This window comes from Mustelus asterias, chromosome 7 (genome assembly GCF_964213995.1).
Source record: "Mustelus asterias chromosome 7, sMusAst1.hap1.1, whole genome shotgun sequence".
Lineage (NCBI taxonomy): Eukaryota > Metazoa > Chordata > Chondrichthyes > Carcharhiniformes > Triakidae > Mustelus > Mustelus asterias.
Window position 1 is genome coordinate 121,660,244 of NC_135807.1, and position 20,433 is coordinate 121,680,676.

At 41.6% G+C, this 20,433-nt stretch overlaps 1 protein-coding gene across 1 annotated transcript in view; it reads left to right on the forward strand.

Annotated features, from left to right (window-relative positions):
- The window catches only part of tmx3b (thioredoxin related transmembrane protein 3b), a 151,437-nt gene extending 131,348 nt beyond the window's left edge, over positions 1-20,089 (forward strand). Inside the window, exons 12-16 of the mRNA XM_078216712.1 lie at positions 1,024-1,077; positions 2,800-2,856; positions 5,132-5,261; positions 6,197-6,265; positions 16,410-20,089. Of these exons, the coding sequence (XP_078072838.1) occupies positions 1,024-1,077; positions 2,800-2,856; positions 5,132-5,261; positions 6,197-6,265; positions 16,410-16,703 (604 nt within the window). The 3' untranslated portion in view covers positions 16,704-20,089. The remainder of the gene's footprint in view (positions 1-1,023; positions 1,078-2,799; positions 2,857-5,131; positions 5,262-6,196; positions 6,266-16,409) is intronic.
- The last annotated feature ends 344 nt before the right edge of the window (positions 20,090-20,433 follow it).

The following is a 20,433-nucleotide window of genomic DNA, read 5'->3' on the forward strand; positions in this document are numbered from 1 at the left end:
GTCCCACTTTGAGCATACTCTGGGCTTCTAAACACTTATTCTAACATTGCCTCTGTCCCAAAATCTGGTGTGACATCCTCATCTGTGTCTTTGTCACCTTTAGACTCAACTGTTCCAACAATCATCTTCCTCTCCTTCCATCTTCCACCCTCTGTAAACCTCAGCTTATTGCATAAACTTCCAGCCTGTATCCTGCCCTTGCCACCCCTCCGTTCTGCCCTTACTGACCTGCATTGACACCTACTCTCCCAAAGTTTTGCATTTGAAGTTTATTTATTATTGTCACAAGTAGGCTTACATTAACACTGCAATGAAGTTACTGTGAAAAATCCCTACTCTCCACACTCCGGCCCCTTTTCAGGTGCACTGAGGGAGAATTTAGCCTGGCCAATGCACCTAACCAGCACATCTTTTGGACTGTGGGAGGAAACCAAAGCACCCGGACTAATCCCATGCAGACACGGGGAGAACGTGCAGACTCCGCACAGACAGTGACCCAAGCTGGGAATCAAAACTGGGTCCCTGGTGCCGTGAGGCAGCAGTGCTGACCATGTGCCTCACAATTGCATCCCTCCATGGCTTAATTTCTCCTCATAGCTGTAAGCCTCTCGTGCCCTCCAACCCACCAATTGAAATCTCTATTCCACTCCTCCTCGTACACATGCTCTCTTCCTAATGCACCTCTACCTCCTCGTGCCTCCTTCCTGTGCATCGCCACCATCTTGTGCACCACCTTCTCCTGCACTTGCTTGTCTCCTCCCCCTCTTCTCCGTCTTGCTCCTCACCTGTTTTGGTGTGTTACACGTGAGAAGAAAATGTCTTCTGCTATGCCTCAGAAAATATTTTTTCAGCCAAATTCTTTGATAATTTGGTTGACATTTTTTACGCACTCTGGTTAGCTAATTTTGCAAAGCTTCTTCTAGTTCCCTGCACAGTTTTATATATATATAGAAAATTGGATAAATTGCAATGCACATGGTCTCTATTGTAAAACTGCTATTGCATTATTCTTTTTTTTTCCAGCTTAAAGGCCATTACTCATGAAGTTGCTACTGGATACAGGGAGCAGTTTCACAGGTTTGTTGGCAAATGCATTGAGAATGTAGTAAACAGTTGAAGAGGGTAAAAGCAGATTTCAGGAAGACCAAGGCTGATAAAATGTGCAAACACACAGCAGACGAAATTAAGTGCAAAGTAGTCTAAAGTGGAAGGAAAAATGAGGAAAGGCAATTGAAATAAATTGGTACAATTTTAAAGAGGGTGCAGGAACAGAGAAATCTGGGTTCACATAATCTTTGAAGGTGGCAAGAGCAGCTGATTAGGCAGTTATCAGATCTGGGCTTTGAAAGGAGAGGGGTGAAGCACAAAAGCAAGAAAATTATGTTAAATTTAATAGAACACCGATTAGGCCCCTGTTGGAGTGTTGCATTCCATTCTGGGAACCAAACTTGAGGTAGGACAATAAGGCCTTGGAGTGTGTGTAGTGGAAATTTACTAAACTGATTTCAAGGGCTTGAGGGACTTCAGTTACGTCAGCCGACTAGAGAAACTCACTTCAGAGCATAGAATGTTAAGGGGAGATTCAACAGAGGTGCTCAAACTTGATGAAGAGTTTTGATACGGCACATAGGAAGAAACTGTTTACACTGGCAGAAGGGTCAGTAGGCAGAGGGTACAGATTTGAGGCAATTGGCATAAGCAAATGGGAGATGAGAATTATTTTTAATGTAGCCTATTGTACTGGAGTACACTGCCTGAAAGAGCAGTAGAAGCAGATTCAATACTAATCTTCAAAAGGGAATCAAATATATTTCTAAATGGGATAAACCTGAAGAACAGTGGGGAAGGTGCAGGGGAGTGGGATTTATTGAATAACTCTTTAAAAGATCTTTTATCATGGGCCAAATGTGCTGTACTCATAAAAGCTTCCTGTCGCCAAGGAAAGCTTCTGAAATCTTAATTCACTCTGTTCAAAGCTCATTGTGGTAGCATGTACATATTTATTTCGATATTGAAGATCTGACATTGAACTTCATTTCCTTTGGCAGTTTGCATATAATCAATATCCTAATCAGAACAGAATAGGGAATTGCAAAAAGACCGTCGTATTCCAACAATAAATTTAATTAGGGAATTATTGCACTGACTCAGTGTTTTATTTATAATCTTATTGACTCAAATTGGGAGAGAAATAAATAAGTGAAAAGCTACATATCCAACAGGTACCTATCTAGGTGACAAATATACAGTGTTTGCATTTTAAAGTGGTATATTTAATATGATACTGCCCATAAAATCTTCGAGCAATCTCCGAGGATAGATCATGGGATAAGGGTCTTCAGTGATGTGGATAGATTGGAGAAGGTGAAGTTGCAGATCGAGAGCCAACACGGACAACAACCTCGACAGTGCAGCGCTCACTCAGTGTTGTACTTAAGGGAATACTCATGTTAATGGGGAGTTAGACAGCTCAGTTTACTGGACAGCTGGTTTGTGGTGCAGAGCGATGTCAACAGCGTGGGTTCAATTCCCAGCTGAGGTTATTCATGAAGGTTCGCCTTCTCAACTTTGCCCCTCACCTAAGGTGTGATGATCCTCGGATTAAAATCACCAACAGTCAACTCCACCCCCAACCCAAAGGGGAGAACAGCCACTGTCACCTGGGACTATGGCAACTTTACCTCCTGTTAGTCCTCACCACAATCCTCCTCTGTGGAAACGGGAAACACGTTTCAAAGGGTGAACTGGGGTTCTCTAAATATCCTTATTTGAAACATGCCGAATTCAATTTGTTAACAGGAATTTCCAGTTTGGACATATAGATGGAGCCGATTACATCAACAGTGTCATAATGGAGTAAGTGTTTACTCATTTTTAACCAATTACTTTGAAAAGTAATCATTGTGAAATTTTGTGGTAGGACTTTAGCATATTATTGTCTGTTGTGAGCTTGTAGCTCCGAAAGCTTGTGTGGCTTTTGCTACCAAATAAACCTGTTGGACTTTAACCTGGTGTTGTTAAACTTCTTACTGTGAAATCTAACTCCAGTGTCTTCGACAGGAAGTTTCTGGGTGTTAAAATTATTGATGGTTGTGTTGTCAGGGGGAGGGGGGCACTCTACTGAAATACTCATTTTAATATTCATATTGTGTGACTTGTCCCACCAAACAATGTACCCTTTCAATCTTATTATCAAATTCTCACGGAGAAATAAAGTTTTACAAAACTTTTATTTAATCTGAGAAATCACAGTACAACTGGCTTACCTTTCAACCCTTGGTTTCGTTTGCAGTTGAGAGCCTCACTTTCTTTTTCATTCCAAAAATGGAGGAAAGGAAGATTTTACAGAGAGAGAGAGAGAAAAGAGATTCTACGAACATAAAGACAGAAATGCAGAAAGTTAAATAAACTGAAGAAATAGTGCAAGGAATCAGAAACTGAGGAAAAATAGCTAAATTAGAGATGAGGGGATTGGCAATGTGTTTTGACAGAATTACTGAGAGAGGTAATGTAACTTTTATGAAGTGTTGCACACCATTTAATATTTTGAAGGATTTTATCTTTATTTCTTTGTGGGAAATTGCACGTCTAAGAACCGCATAGAGGAAAATATGTGCGCTCCATCAATGTTGATGACAATTGGGTAAGAAACTATCCGGTTAAATTTTCAGAGGCTCTGCGATAATTAGGATCCTGCAGCAAATTCCAAATTTGTGCCGCCAAGGTCTAGTTTGATGAGTTCTGACAGTCTTCTGGTGCCTCATCGAAGTGATTTAGACAGTTTATTTTACCATAAGTGTCATCACAGTTGGACCTTATACTACTCCTTACAAACATATCCATTCTGCAGGGAGATCTCTGGGCAGCGATCAGGAGCAAGGACTCGAATGGATTTTTTTCCCCACCCTCGCCTCTGTAGCGCAGAGGTTTTTTCACCAACGAGAGCAGCCCCACTTTCATCCTATCTGGTATTGGCCCACTCAGTACGGATCCAGGATCAAACCCAAATTTTTAGTTCAGTTGGTTTGGTATCATGCTGCAGTGCACTGAATGAGCTATTGGGAGAACCGAGGTTTTCACTTTGTTTTTCAGGAGTCTTTAAAGAGTAATTTTTATTTGTAATTTCACAGGCTGGATTTTACGGTCCTCCGCCAAGCATGTTTTCAGCCTTGGGTCACTGGCACATATATGTTGGGTACCTAGCCCAACATCTTACTGCCCACCTCTAACCTGATTCCCATAAAAATGGGAGGGTGGGTAATTCACCCACGAGGCCAACCACCCCTAAGCCTACTGAGGCCCTGAACGGTCCAATTAAGAGCCTGAATCTGCCTCCGCTGCCATAAAACCGCTCGACAGTGGCAGGCGAGTCTGAGTGCGAAAACCATTTCTGAAAGGACTTCTTTGAAGGAGCATGGGGTGTGACCACATCACTTGGGGGAATGCCCTGTATGCATCGGCGACACCCTCACAAGATGCCACCCGCCCCTTTGATCCACCCCACTTCCCTCCAAATCCCAGCCATCCACACCCCCCCCCCCCCCTCTCTGATCCCTCCCTGCCAAAAACCCCAGGACTTGCTAGTCTCTGCTATCATTGCTCCTGCTCTACCTCCTCACAATCCCAGCAGTGCTGATTGGCCAGCAGCTTTGAAGGGTGGGACCTCCTGAACACTGAGGGACGGAAGTCCGACCCCGAGCTAGTTTAGCCCACCCCCACCGTTCAGGGCTGACATTTCTTCCAAAAGGGCAAGCTGTGCATGCCCCTTCTCTCCCCCTCTCTCTCTCTCTCTTCACCCTCTTCCCCTCGCCCCACCTCCCCATGAAACCCAGCCCCACATTCTACAGGAACCCTATTTAAATTGTACTAATTTTGAAATGTGCAAAGGGTCACATCTACACTAAAAGTTTTAGTATGGAATTCCATCAATTTGGTCAGTCTATGTGCTAAGGACACAGTTCTAATTTCCACCATTAGATGGCAGTATAAGTTCAATTTCATTCATTTTTTTCATTATCAGTTCCATTCCATTTAGCAAAGTTAACGAAAATCTTGAAAAGAAGTATAAACTAGATCACTTTTTTAACCATTAGTATTTGTTTTGAAAATTCCCTTGTGTATTTTCTTTCAGTGAAGTCATCGTTCCTTCCATTGTTGTACTGAATACTTCAAACCAACAATACTTTATACCAGAAACAGCAATTGAGAGCATTGAGGACCTGATTAAGTTTATTAATGACATCATAGCAGGATCAGCACAAGTAAGTTTTAAGGATAGTAACTAATTTTAATACAACTTTGCTTAAAAAAACAATGGCATGTTTGACCTCTACAAATTTCTCCCACTCTCCTGTTCCTACATTCACCATCTCACCATGGTGGCAGTCAGATTATTAGGTGTATTGTGCATAAACTTATGATTTGATACATAGGGAGTGTGGGCCTGCTTATGGAATTAATCTTTTATGCAAGCAGCAGAAGGAAACCTATCTAGTGAGTGTTTGAATGGTAAATGTTTTCTCAGAAAGGGAATCATAAAATTCCTACAGTGCAGAAGGAGGCCATTTGGTCCATCGAGTCCTCACTGACCACAATCCTACCCAAGCCTTTTTCCCGTAATCCCACATATTTACCCGGCTACTCCCCCTGACATTCTGGTCAATTTAGCCTGGCCAATCAACCTAACCTGCACATCTTTGGACTGTGGGAGGAAACCGGAGCATCCGGAGGAAATCCTCACAGGCACGGGGCGAACGTGCAAACTCCACACAGACAGTGACCCGAGGCCAGAATTGAACCCGGGTCCCTGGTGCTGTGAGGCAATAGTGCTAACCACTGTGCCACCGTGCAGCCCCAAATTGGGAATGTTTTCAATTTTAAATACTTCTCCATGGTGGGTCTGGGTCTGGGACCAAGTCAGTTCATTGAGTGTTTATCAATACAACCACTCCATCAGAAAAGGAACGATGGTATAATTTCCCTAATAGACATTTCCAGAGTACCAAATTTTGCCATTTTACTTGGACTGAATTACACTGTAAATTTAGGAAGTTTGTTTCCAACTTGCTCTTTAACACCCAGGTCTGATTCACAGTCTTGCACTTAATTCTTTTTTTAGTTCCTTGGATAGTTTTTTTTGCAGTTTTGTTTTAATGTTTGACGCTAAATCCAGTTATTTCTTGCACCTGATTTTCAGGCACAAGGAGGAGACAGTTTCTATTATCGTGTTAGAAGATTGTTATATGATGGAAAATCCACCATATTAGTGAGTATCCGCAAATCTCATTTCACTTGCACTCAAATTTATAATTATTGGCTGTGTTTTCTAGACGTTCTACATCCTAGAAATAATACGTTGACAGTTTGTATAAAAATGTGCAATGGAATGATGGAGGCGTTTTTAAGTTTTTTTTTGTATTTCTACAACTGCAAGAAGGATAACTTATCATTTAACACATTTCTTCTGTTTTCTATCCCTTCCTTACAAGAAGAATCCAAAGTTAACAATTTTGAATAAATTTTTAATTTAAATGTAAAGAAATGCTACATAGCGCATTGGCAATTTAGAGGGTTTTCTTTCCTCCCCAATGGGTATTTATCTTCAGCCCACCCAGCACATTTTTGCTTTGGAGATAAATGTCTGAGTAAAGGAAGCAACGTTGTGATTCAAACCTTTGCACAATAATTATACTAAATAAGAACTTTGACCTGTAAGAATTTTTCAGTGATTTTATAGGAATCACATTTTTATTGATATAAAAGGCTTGTTATTTAACGTAAAATAAGTAACTCATCCCATTATTGACCTTGGAGCATATAATTCAAAAGGAAGTATATTTTACAATACCTTAACTCTCCTGTACTAAAGATCAAACCCCTGAAGCACAACTGGTTTAGCCAAACCTCACTGGACCATATTTAGCAATCGTGGACCTCGTTATCCTCTGCTAAAACCACCCAGCCTTTTTCTTTACTTTCAACAGTCTCCTTAAACCCACCTCTTTGCCCCTTCCACCATTGTATTCCACTGGTGCCAGCAGCTTCTAGACTTCTTTGTTACAGACATTGAGGCCATCTATTCTGCTCCTTGCGTATCAGGCCAAACATCCTCCAGACTTCTTAACTTATCCTTCATCCCACAATTTTCTAAAGTCACTCTTTGCTACCCTCACCAAGCTCATCTTGTCTTTCTGCTCCCTTGAACCATAGAATCCCTACAGTGCAGGAGGAGGCTTTTCGGCCCATCGAGTCTGCACCGACCACAATCCCACCCAGGCCCTATTCCCGTAACCCCACATATTTACCCCGCTAATCCCCCTGACACTTGGGTCAATTTAGCATGGCCAATCGACCTAACCTGCACATCTTTGGACTGTGGGAGGAATCCGGAGCACCCGGAGGAAACCCACACTGGGAGAATGTGCAAACTCCACACGGACAGTGACCCGAGGCCAGAATTGAACCTGGGTCCCTGGCGCTGTGAGGCAGCAGTGCTAACCACCATGCCGCCCATTCCCACTAAACCTCCGACCGACCAAGTACTCTTTCTAGCTGCCATGCTAGTTGACCTTGTAATTGGTTCCTTCCTTTCAGGCACTGCTGTCCTCTCTTTCAAAGCCTCACTGCAATTGCACCCTCAGAAAACTGACGCTTGACCCCTTTGATCTTGTGGATCTCATCTTCAATCTCCTTTTTATAACAATCAGAATCATAAGAACTGGGAGCAGGTAAGTTCAGCCCCTCGAGCCTGCTCCGCCATTCAATACGATAATGGCTGACCTCATCTCGGCCTCAACTCCACTTTCCTGCCCGTTCACAGCCCTTCAAACCCTTACTAATTAAAAATCTGTCCACCTCTTCCTTAAATTTACTCAAAGTCCTGGCATCCACCAGGCTCTCAGGTAGTGAATTCCACAGACTCATGGTCATTGAGAGAAGTAATTTCTCCTCGTCTCTGTTTTAAATCTGCCACCCTTATCCCAAAAGTATGACCTCTCATTCTTGACTGCCCCATAAGAGGAGACATCCTCTCTACATCTACTTTGCCAATCCCTTTATCATCTTGTAACACCTCAATTAGATCTCCTTTCGTTCTTCTAAACTCCATGGTGTGTAGGGCTAAACTGCCCAATCTTTCTTTGTAAGACAAACCCCATATCTCTGGAATCAATCTAGTGAACCTCCTCTGAACCACCTCCAATGCAACTACATCCCTCCTCAAGTAAGGGGACCAAAACTGTACACAATATTCTAAGTGCGGTCTCACTAATACTTTGTACAGTCGCAGCAACACTTCACTACTTTTATATTCTATTCCATTAGCAATAAATGCCAAGATTCCTTATTACCTGTGTGCTAATTTTCTGTGATTCACGCATGAGGACATCCAGATCCTTCTGTACCAAATCACTCCAAAGTTTCTCTCTATTTAGATCATTTGTCTTTGCCTTTCAACAATGGATAACCTCTAACTTATCCATGTTAAACTCCATCTGCTACATTTTTCCCCATTCACTTAACCCATCCATATCAATTTGTAAAAGATTTGTGCCAAACTTGGCAACTATTCTGAAACAAATGCTTGATACCCTCTTGTGTCAGAACAAGAAGTGGAAGTGATTGGATTATTGTAATAAGGCTTTCATGCAGGCAAAGAAGCATTACTTAAATCTGAAGTTCTCACCCATTTTGATCCTAATCAACGCCTACGGTTAGCTTGTGACACATCCGCTTGTGGTTTTGGAGCGGTGATCTCCCACACCATGCCATGCGGTAAAGAAAGGCCCATTACTTTTGCATTTTGAACCTTGAGCAAGGCTGAAAGTAACTATGAACAGATTGAAAGGGAAGCATCAGGGATCATTAGTTCCATTAGTTCCTATATGGGAAAGAATTTATTTTGTTTAAGGACCATCGTCCATTAACTACCATTTTTGGATCACACATGGCAATTTCGCTACTTGCAGCAAGTAGAATGCAAAGATGGGTATTGCTTTTGTTCACACATACTTGTACCATTAAGTATCAACAATCAAATCTACATAGCAATGTGAATGGACTTTCAAGATTACCACTGCCTGCCAGGTTGTTCTACTTTAATATCTTCTACTTTAAACAAGTGGACAGTACACCAGTCACTTCTAGACAAGTGAAGAAGGTTACTCCGAGTGATCCGATACTCTCAGAAGTGATGGATATGGTATTACAAGGGAAGATCTCAGAACTAAAATCTAACGTGAAGCTGTACTACTCCAGGAGATGGAGGTGCCAGTACAATCAGGATGTCTGCTATGGGGGCTCAGAGCTCAGAGTGATCATTCCATCACCATTGAGAAAGCGAGTGTTAGAGAAGCTACATGAGGGCCATTGTGGAGTCATACGCATGAAGGAAATAGTGAGAAGTTATTGCTGGTGGCCTGGACTGGATGCAGAAATTGAAGAGAAAGCTAGAACGTGTTCTTCCTATGCGAAGATAAGAAACCTGCCACCGGTAGCGCCACAGTATCCATGCAAATGGCTTGAAGATGCTTGACAACGAGTGCACGTGGACTTTGCAGGACCTTTTGAAGGTCATATATTCTTGTTAATGGTCAATGCTCACACAAAGTGGCAGGAGGTCACTGTGATGAAATTTACTTCATCAGAGAAGACTATCTAGAATCTAGGAGAAGTATTTAGTCCGTTTGGATTCCTTGAACAACTGGTAAGCGATAACAGACTCCAATTTGTCTCACAAGAATTCAATTGGTATTCAACATATTAGGTCCGCACCATATCATCCTGCTAATAATGGACCAGCAGAACATTTCATCCAAACCATTCATGAAACATATCTTGATAGCAACCACTGATCAAACCTCTTGACAAATTCCCACTAGTGTATCAGAATACCGCACATGAAACAACCAAGACCTCTCCTGCATTACTAATGATGAAGAGACAACTTCTTTCAGAAACTTCCAAACACTAAAGAAATAGTACAACAGCAACAAGGACAAGTGGAACAGCAGGGAAGCAAGACTTAAGAGTTTTCCCCCAAGGACAAGGATTTTGACTAGGAATTACTCCACAGGAGAGAAATAGGTTCCTGTCACAATCCTTGCATGGACTAGACCTATTTCTTACACTATCCAAACCAGAGACGACATCGTCTGGAGGGGAACAACAACCAATCATTGGCTGAGAGAACAAATCTGCCAGAACTGGAACCTGTAGAGAATCGAAGTTGAAATGTGCAAAGCCTTAACATCAACCTTCCTACAACCCCCACACCAGCGGACATTGTTGAGGAAAGCAACATCTCATCTACAGATCATTCACCCAGACAAACTCTAGTGCCTACGTCAACACCACTGTGACATTAGCGGAAAGACGAAAATGCCAGAGGTTCGCTGTCAACTGTTCCGAGAACAACGACCTCCAGACTGACATGTTGATAATGAGGGACTTGTTGATTATTGTTCATGTTGAATTTGTTTTGAACTTGTTGGGAACGTTCAATTTGAAGAGAGAGAAAATGTTAATAATCCTTATTAACTTACAGAAGCTCTGTTTTAATGTATTCACCAGAAGTGATGTCACTAGCGTGGGAAACAGGCAGAGAAGCAGCAGCCATATAAAGAAAGCACACCCCTGTCACTAAAGCTCTGTTGTTTTAAACTCCCTATCTCGAGTCTGGCATATCTCCAATCTACAACATGATCATCTACCTTAATGCCACTTTCCCACATTATCTCCATATCCCTTGATGTCATTGGTCTCTAGAAATCTATCAATTTCTGTCTTGAGCATGCTCAATGATTGAGCTTCCACAGCCTCTGGGGGAGAGGATGCCAAAGATTCACCACCCTCTGAGTGAAGAAATTCTTCCTCATCTCAGTCTTACGTGGTCTATCCCTTTATTCTGAGATGATGTCCCCTGGTTTTAAATTCACCAGCCAGGGGAAACATCTTACTTATATCCACCCAGTCACGCCCTGAAAGAATTCAGTGGGCCGAATGGCCTACTGTTTCTATGAGTTTGTGAGGTCTGCTCTCATTCTTCAAAGCTCTAGGGAATACAGACCTCTGAACCTCCGTTGCACTCCTATGGCAAGTATATCTTTAAGGGGACCAAACTGTACAGTATTCCAGGTGAGGTCACCTCAAGGCTCTACATAACTGCAGCAAAACATCCTTATTCCTCATTGGCCTTCCTAACTGCTTATTGCCTCTCAAATCCATACCCATCAAACTCCACTTTTGAATTTCCCCTGAACCAGTATCACAAATGGCATTCTCTGTGATTTTGAACAAGATTCGTTATCTCTGCTCATCCTTGTCAATCCCTTTGCGCCTTTTGACATGACCAACCACATCACGTTCATTGTACAACTTCCTTCTGCTGTCCAGCTCAATTGGATCATTTTTCCTTTGCTTCACTCTTTCTTATCCAATTGAAGCCACAGTATCCAGCGATGGCTTCTCTCCCAGTGTCACTCTGAGTCCCCCAAGAATCTATCCTTGGCCCCTACCTCTGCATGCTGTTCCCTGATGACGTATCCATAAAAATGAGGTCAACTTTCCACATATACGCTGATAATACCCATATCTACCTTTTCCACACTTGGCTTGACCCTTTGTGCCGTCTCTTTCAGACAGCTTTCTCAAAACCCCGTCATGGGGATGAGCTGTAATTTCCTCCAGTTAAGTATTGGCCCCATCCAAAGACCGCAGGCTCAGCACTAATTCCATCCCCTCCCCAACCATTGTCCGAGACCAAACCAGACATTTGAGATCTCTGCTTCCAGACTATTCAGAACCTCTACGTTCTATTCAACCTCGAGCTAAATTACTGGTCCCACATACTCTATATCATAAAGACCACCTACTTTGACCCCTGCAACGTCGTCCACCTTTACCAGCCCATTGGTTGCTGAAACCCTCATCTGTTCTTTTGTCACCTCTAGATTCAACTATTCCAGTGCTCTACCTACCTTCCACCATTGTGAGAACACAGTCAGTATAGGACTGCAGTGGTTCAGGGGAATGCCCACCACCGGTTCAAGGCAACAGTGGTTAAGCTTGACAATGTCACCACATTCCAAGAATGCATTTTTAAAAATTTCTCCATGCCAATCATAAGTTCTATTATGTGACTGTAAATATAGTCAAAACTATTACTTAAAGATAAAGCAAAATTTATGACTTAAAAATGGGGATTGAATTTTACCTCCACACCTTACTCCAATTATCCTTCACCAGAATTCTACACTTGACTGTGATTCTGCAGCTTGAATGTCTATAATGCCTTTACTGTACAAAGGCATCCAATTATGCTGGGCCTGGAGGGGGACTAACATCCTGGCGGGGAGATTTGCTAGAGCCACTCGGGAGGGTTTAAACTAGTTTGGCAGGGGGGTGGAACCCAAAACAGTAGGGAGACAGAAGAGAAGTTTGAGGACAGCACAGAAGTTAAAGAGAGCACATTAAGTAGTAACGGCAGTGTCAGTAATCCTAGTACCAGACAGATCAGACAGAAGCAGAACAGAGAGCAAGGGAAGTCCAGATTAAACTGCATTTATTTCAATGCAAGAGGCCTGACGGGCAAGGCAGATGAACTCGAGGCATTGATGGGTACATGGGACTGGGATATTATAGCAATTACTGAAACATGGCTCAGGGAGGGACAGGACTGGCAGCTTAATGTTCCAGGGTACAGATGCTATAGGAAAGATAGAACAGGAGGTAAGAGAGGAGGGGGAGTTGCACTTTTGATTAGAGAAAGCATCACGGCCGTACTGAGAGGGGATATATCCGAGGGTTCAGCCACTGAGTCTATATGGGTAGAACTGAGAAATAAGAAAGGGGAAATCACTTTGATAGGATTGTACTATAGGCCCCCGAATAGTCAGCGGGAAATTGAGGAGCAAATATGTAAGGAGATTACAGATAGCTCCAAGAAAAATAGGGCGGTAATAGTCAGAGATTTTAATTTTCCCAACATTGACTGGGACAGCCATAGTATTAGAGGGTTGGATGGAGAGAAATTTGTTGAGTGTATTCAGGAGGAATTTCTCATTCAGTATGTGGATGGCCCGACTAGAGAGGGGGCAAAACTTGACCACCTCTTGGGAAATAAGGAAGGGCAGGTGACAGAAGTATTAGTGAGGGACCAGTGACCATAATTCTATTAGTTTTAAGATAGCTATGGCGAATGATAGGTCTGTCCCAAAAGTTAATATTCTAAATTGGGGCAAGGCCAATTTTGATGGTATCAGGCACGAACTTTCAAAAGTTAATTGGGGGAGTCTGTGGGAAGGCAAAGGGACGTCTGGTAAGTGGGAGGCTTTCAAAAGTGTGTTAACCAGGGTTCAGGGTAAACGCATTCCTCTTAGAGTGAAGGGCAAGGCTGGTAGAAGTCAGGAACCCTGGATGACTCGAGATATTGAGGCCCTGGTCAAGAAGAAAAAAGAGGCACATAACGTGCATAGGCAGCTAGGATCAAGAGAATCTCTTGAAGAGTATAGGGGGTGTAGGAGTAGAGTTAAGAGAGAAATCAGGAGGGCAAAAAGGGGACACGAAATTGGTTTGGCAGATAAGGCAAAGGAGAATCCAAAGAGCTTCTACAAATACATAAAGGGAAAAAAAGAGTAACAAGGGAGAGAGTAGGGCCTCTTAAGGATCAACAAGGTCATCTATGTGCGGATCCACAAGAGATGGGTGAGATCCTAAGTGAATATTTCTCATCAGTATTTACTGTTGAGAAAAGCATTGATGTTAGGGAACTTGGAGAAATAAATAGTGATGTCTTGAGGAGTTTACATATTACAGAGAAGGAGGTGCTGGAAGTCTTAAAGTGCATCAAGGTAGATAAATCCCCGGGACCTGATGAGGTATATCCCAGGATGTTGTGGGAGGCTAGGGAGGAAATTGCAGGTCCCCTAGCTGAGATATTTGAATCATCGATAGTCTCGGATGAGGTGCCTGAAGATTGGAGAGTGGCAAATGTTGTGCCTTTGTTTAAAAAAGGTTGCAGGGAAAAGCCTGGGAATTACAGGCCAGTAAGCCTCACATCTGTGATGGGTAAATTGTTGGAAGGTATTTTGAGAGACCCGGATCGACAGGCATTTAGAGATGCAAGGACTGATTAGGGACAGTCAGCATGGCTTTGTGAATGGAAAATCATGTCTCTCAAATTTAATTGAGTTTTTTGAAGGGGTAACCAAGAAGGTAGATGAGGGCAGTGCAGTTGATGTTGTCTACATGGACTTTAGCAAGGTCTTTGACAAGGTACCGCATGGTAGGTTGTTGCATAAAGTTAAATCTCACGGGATCCAGGATGAGGTATCTAAATGGATACAAAATTGGCTTCTTGACAGAAGCCAGAGGGTGGTTGTAGAGAGTTGTTTTTCAAACTGGAGGCCTGTGACCAGCGGTGTGCCTCAGGGATCAGTGCTGGGCCCACTGTTATTTGTCATTTATATTAATGATTTGGATGAGAATATAGGGGGCATGATTAGTAGGTTTGCAGATGACACCAAGATTGGTGGCATGGTGGACAGTGAGGAAGGTTATCTCCAATTGCAGCAGGATCTTGATCAATTGGGCCAGTAGGCTGATAAATGGCAGATGGAGTTTAATTTAGACAAATGCGAGGTAATGCATTTTGGTAGATTGAACCAGGGCAGGACTTACTCAGTTAATGGTAGGGCGTTGGAGAGAGTTACAGAACAAAGAGATCTAGGGGCACATGTTCATAGCTCCTTGAAAGTGGAGTCACAGGTGGACAGAGTGATGAAGAAGGTATTTGGCATGCTTGGTTTCATCGGTCAGAACATTGAATACAGGAGTTGGGACGTCTTTTTGAAGTTGTACAAGACATTGGTAAGGCCACACTTGGAATACTGTGTGCAATTCTGGTCACCCTATTATAGAAAGGATATTATTAAACTACAAAGAGTGCAGAAAAGAATTACTAGGATGCCACTGGGACTTGATGGATTGAGTTATAAGGAGAGGCTGAATAGACTGGGACTTTTTTCTCTGGAGCGTAGGAGGCTGAGGGGTGACCTTATTGAGGTCTATGAAATAATGAGGGGCATAGACAAGGTAGATAATCAATATCTTTTCCCAAAGGTAGGGGAGTCTAAAACTAGAGGGCATAGGTTTACGGTGAAAGGGGAGAGATACAAAAGTGTCCAGAGGGGCAATTTTTTCACAGAGGGTGGTGAGTGTCTGGAACAAACTGCCAGAGGTAGTAGCGGGTACAATTTTATCTTTTAAAATGCATTTAGATAGTTACATGGGTACGATGGGTATAGAGGGATATGGGCCAAATGCGGGCAATTGGGATTAGTTTAGGGGTTTTGAAAAATAAAATAAGGGCGGCATGGACAAGTTGGGCCGAAGGGCCTGTTTCCATGCTGTAAACCTCTATGACTATGCTATGACATGGTGCAGTGATCGGCAACCTTGGCTAGTGAGTGGGCCACATGAGTGGCCCTCCTTCATGTCAGTGGGCTGCAAGATTGAAATCAGGCTTGTTGACTAACCATGACCCCATGAATATGATCAAATATGTTCAATACATGCTGAATATTTCATATGTTACAGAACATGCGTAATCATATATTAATAAAACTATCGTCAACTTAGTGGTAAAAACAAAAGAAATATCCACTCTTTGGATGTAGAGGGAGTGCACAGCTCTCTCAGTCTGTATAATCAGCACACACCTCACTATCCTTGCCCTTGTTTTATGTGCGTATCACTTCAAGCCGCACTGATAGGAAAAAAAACTACGTGGATGGAAATTAGCAACTCTGGGCACAGTCAATAAAATGCCTCCTGGGCCGCACTCAAAACCCAGATGCGATGCATATGGTTTCCTGGGCCACAGGTTGGCCCACCATTGAAATGGAGGATCAGTGGTGTATTAAGTGCATGCTATTGCTTTTTCACGTCAATCTTTTTTAAAAGTGTTTAGGTCTAAAATGAAGTCTAATGATGTAATATTTCACTGCTACTTGAAGTTGGGAACCAGTAGAATTTAACAGAAAGCTTCTTGTTATTCTGTCTAATACCCAAACATTTCCTACATCCATGCTAGTTAGATTCTTCTCAAAAAAATTGAAAATTTTCGTCTGTGAGAATGATCTAAAATATCGGTCAATGAGAAGATGCCCAAAACATCACAAACGCGCATCAATCAGAGTAACCAAGAGTTCCAAATGACTTCGTCCAGGACAGTTTTTGGCATTGTAAAACGATTACATTGTTTAACCATAGTTTCATTCAGTGCTGATTTCAGAAAGGGTGTTTGTACCATTGCTTAAACTGTTTTGCCTTTTGCTTTTCATAGTGTGAGCGGGGGGGGCGGGGGGAGTAAAAACTTAACCTTTTTTGTGTTCTTTTTGTGCTTCATCTAGTCGGTTTTTAAGACCTCTCCTCTCCTGGGTTGCTTTCTGTTCGGACTGCCTTTGGGTGTTATCAGCATCATGTGTTACGGAATCTGGACAGCTGATGGGGAATATGAACCTGAGGAAGGAGAACTGCTTCAGAACGAAGCCATTGAGCAGGGAGATGCAGAAGCCAGTGATGAGGAAAAGGAGGAAAACAATGCTGGACATCACAAGGATGATAATGAAGTTAAAGAAAATTTAAAGGAACTCAAAGATGAAGAAGTGGAAGAGAAAAGCATGGTAGAAAAGAAAAGAGATTAATGTGTGCTTAAGTGCTGAGTTCCCTTTAGGATTCCAAATGATTGAGTGTATGTTACATTTTAACATCAGTGAAGATTGTTGGAAATATGATGCAAGTGTTTTATTTTTTTTGTTTCCGCCCCCCCCCCCCCCTCCCAGTTTGACCTGTGCTCTATATACAGACTATCTGGGTTAGAAGATTTTTGAATGATAATGTAAATTTACATTTTTCCTTGGATGCAGAGAGTCACAGTGGAACCTCTGTTATCTGCCGTAATGGAACGAGTCCTGGTCAATCATGGAAATAGGCGGGTAATCGAGAATCCCCAGAATTTGGTCTTCTGGGTATAATATCCCTGGGCACTGGACAAAAAAGCCAGTAAAGGTAATAACCGACTGTGCTGAGATATCTTGCACAAGGCTTTATCTAACCAAGAAAATCTGGCAGATGTTAAGAGTTCCACTGTAGTTTTGAAATAGGTATGAAGGTTTATGAGGTTGTGGGAAAAGAGAGTTCCCATTATGAGAGTATTTTCTTTTGTACATTATTCCGCTAATCTTTCCTTCCCTCCTCCCCACCCTCAACCCCAATTTTAAAAAGCGAAGCAGCTAACGAGAAGCATTATGCCTTATCATGTTGGGCATTTGGCTGTTTTTGTAAATAAGAAATGAGTCACTGTGGTAGAAAGTGCAGACTACTCACTAATCCTTAGGGTATAATTGAGATTTTTTCCTCATTGCTGTTTGCTTTTGATTCTAAAAAACTGGATTGATTGCAATTTTATTACCTGAGCCAGAGACGTTTAAAGTTTTGGAAAATGCATGCTGTTTTTTTTTTGTTCAAAAAAATAAACAGTCCCCTCAAGATCATCTTCACATTATTCATTTTACTACTAAAAGGATAACTCCAGTATCTCTCTCCTTAATGTATGAACAAAGAATGGAAACCAAACTGTGATTATTTTGTAACTTTGTGTTTGATAGTTATGAATCTAAAATCAAATTGTACTACTATGGCTTTGCAATAAATGTAAGCGAGTTGTTAACATCTAATGAAATATAACCCAAAGCTACTCAGCAGCTGCAGCTTACAAAATTCCTTGTGATAACTGTGAAGTGCACTGCTAGCAAAGACGTAGCTAATAATAAATAGATCAGAGTAAACTGCCAATATTTTCAATTTAAATTCAGTAGGGTCTTCCATCCTTAATATTTAAACAAAGAAACAATAGAAGCGGGTTTGAAGACATTATTTTTATCCAGCCATAGTACTTGCATCCAATTTTGAAGTAAATAGAATACTTCCCAGTGAGTGCTAGACCTTAATACTGATAGTTAATCATCATTTATTTAGTTATTGTAGACAACCCAACAGGATCTCCAAAGAAGCACTCAAAGGCACCTACCTTGTATCAGCATTGGAGTTAACATCCGATGTCAAAGGTGCAGCATTATTTGGGATCTAAAGGCCACCTTACACAAGCAGCATTTAATGTCAGTGCTGTACATCTTTATGAGAAGCCTCTGTAAACTAAATATCGCAGTGCAGTCAGCGTTGGTATCTACAGGGCTGTACAGTGCAAAACAGAAGTAGGTTTCACATCTGCATCTGTATGATAGTGATAGGACCAGCTAAGCCAATGCAGTTAGCAGCTACTGAATGAAAGCACTTCCTTCAAACGATGTTAAATATGTTTCTTTGTCAGATCTAATATACACTGTTAAAGCTCTTTGCGCCTAGTTTTTAAATTAGTAACAGTTCAGATAAACCAGCTATTACCACAAACCACTGACTTTTGCAGTAGCGTATTCAGCTTAATGCACAATTTGTGATCTTATCAATTCCCAGCAAAATTAACCAGTGTAAATTTGTAGAAACATAGGCCTTGGGTTTCTTTGGTTTATTGGATGAACGTGTTACGTGGGGGGGATATTGGGACCAGTAAACGGCACCCTTTGTTTCCAACAGTGTACTTAGTTATCCACCTCAAACAGCAGTCTGCAGTAGAGATGCCACTGTTAGAATCTGAATTCCTGATCTAGAGGGGAAACTCAACAAGGAATCTCACTCCCGATTGCTGCCCAATGAATCTGTTGAGTGAAAGCAGGAGTGGGGAAATACCATCTTAATCCAATATCTAGCTGACGCTTGCAGCTTTGTCTCTCACTTTTTTAAAAAAATGTTACTCGGGTGAGATAACAGGACTCCTGAAAGTATCTCTAGCATTGACCAGCGCTTTAGGAGAGTTCAAATAAGCAAAGGAACTGAGGAAGGTTGGAAACAGAAAATAGGATCTTGAAGATAAATTGTACCTTGCTCCAAATGTCATAACAACTCTTCTAACAGAGTACATCTCGCTGTGATGCAGAGCCCACATTAGTTTTCTAGCTACTGGACTGCACGTGAAGTAAATATGCAGATTGTAGAAGTTTCAATCTTTAAAACTTCCAGAAAAAGGTGTGTTTATAATGAGGAAATAAAAGCAGAATGTGATTAATCTGTAAGTGCTTGTTCCATTCCACATATAATGTAACATGTGGTGAGCATATTGGCCAATGTGAAAGCTTAGTTTTGTTTCGGTGCTCAACAAGCATTACATTATTAATCATAAGAATGGAACCAGCTTTAATTTATGAATTTTATATAAACTTATTAAAACTGTTAGTGTCAAACAATTACTGCATGGAGCAGTCAAAAGATAAAACTACTCTTTGAATTATAATGTGCCTCTCAGTGGGATAACTTTCATTGTAATGTATGGAATTACTTTTTTAATGTTGCTCTAGTGGTTGTGTAAAGGGGAATAACTGAATATAGGCCAAAAAACGATGACTGAATGACAATCATGCTTCTCTGCTCTCTACATCAAGCCTTTTTCAATAAATTGATCTTCATATCTTTTATTTTAATCTCTGACCAAAAAAAGCCTATGTTTCATTTCTGCTGCAATATAGCTAGCCTATAAATTACCTTGAATTCAAGATAGAAGGCTCCAGTTACCAGTATCTATGATATGTTTGGGCAAATTAATTTAATTTAGAATGGAACAGGAATATTCATTCTCACGAGGCATTGACTGTACGACATCAAATAAATGATATAGTACCTGGCATTGACTCCCAAAATGAAGAGCCCCACACGTTAGTTTTCGAATAACCTTTTTATCCACTTCATTTGTCTGAGTGAATTGTCCTGATTTGGATCTAGATTTCTGGACCAAGTTTCTTAATCGAATGCTGATTAACTGAATTCCACTTTTCATAGTTACAGAGATTACCGTTGCAAGTTTGCTGTCAAAACCACTTACTGGTGTACTAACTCTTATTATTATGCTGGAGTATGCATTTAGCTTTGTTTTATGGGCAATGATAGTTTGTTTTATATAAATAAAAGTTAAGAAAATCTTTGCTTGGTGTTTTTCCTTTATTTGAAAAAATGTATGTTGCGCTAACTTTCCAGCCTGGTTTTAGCATTTACAGCACAAAGCTGGCAATTAAACGTGCCGATTGTTAAATTGCTATCATTCACAACTTTGAACTGATTCACTATTGCCCTTACTCCAAATAAACACTTTCCTAGCTTGACTGATCCTATCTCTCTCCAATGCTAACCTAGTGCCATGATACAAAGTCTCAGCTCTATTGCACTCCTGAGCTATTTACACCTTTTGTAGGATTCAGTCAGCCTGAGATCATTCTCTTTCTCTCTCTCTCTCTCCCCCCCCCCCCCCCCCCCCCCCCACCCCTGCCG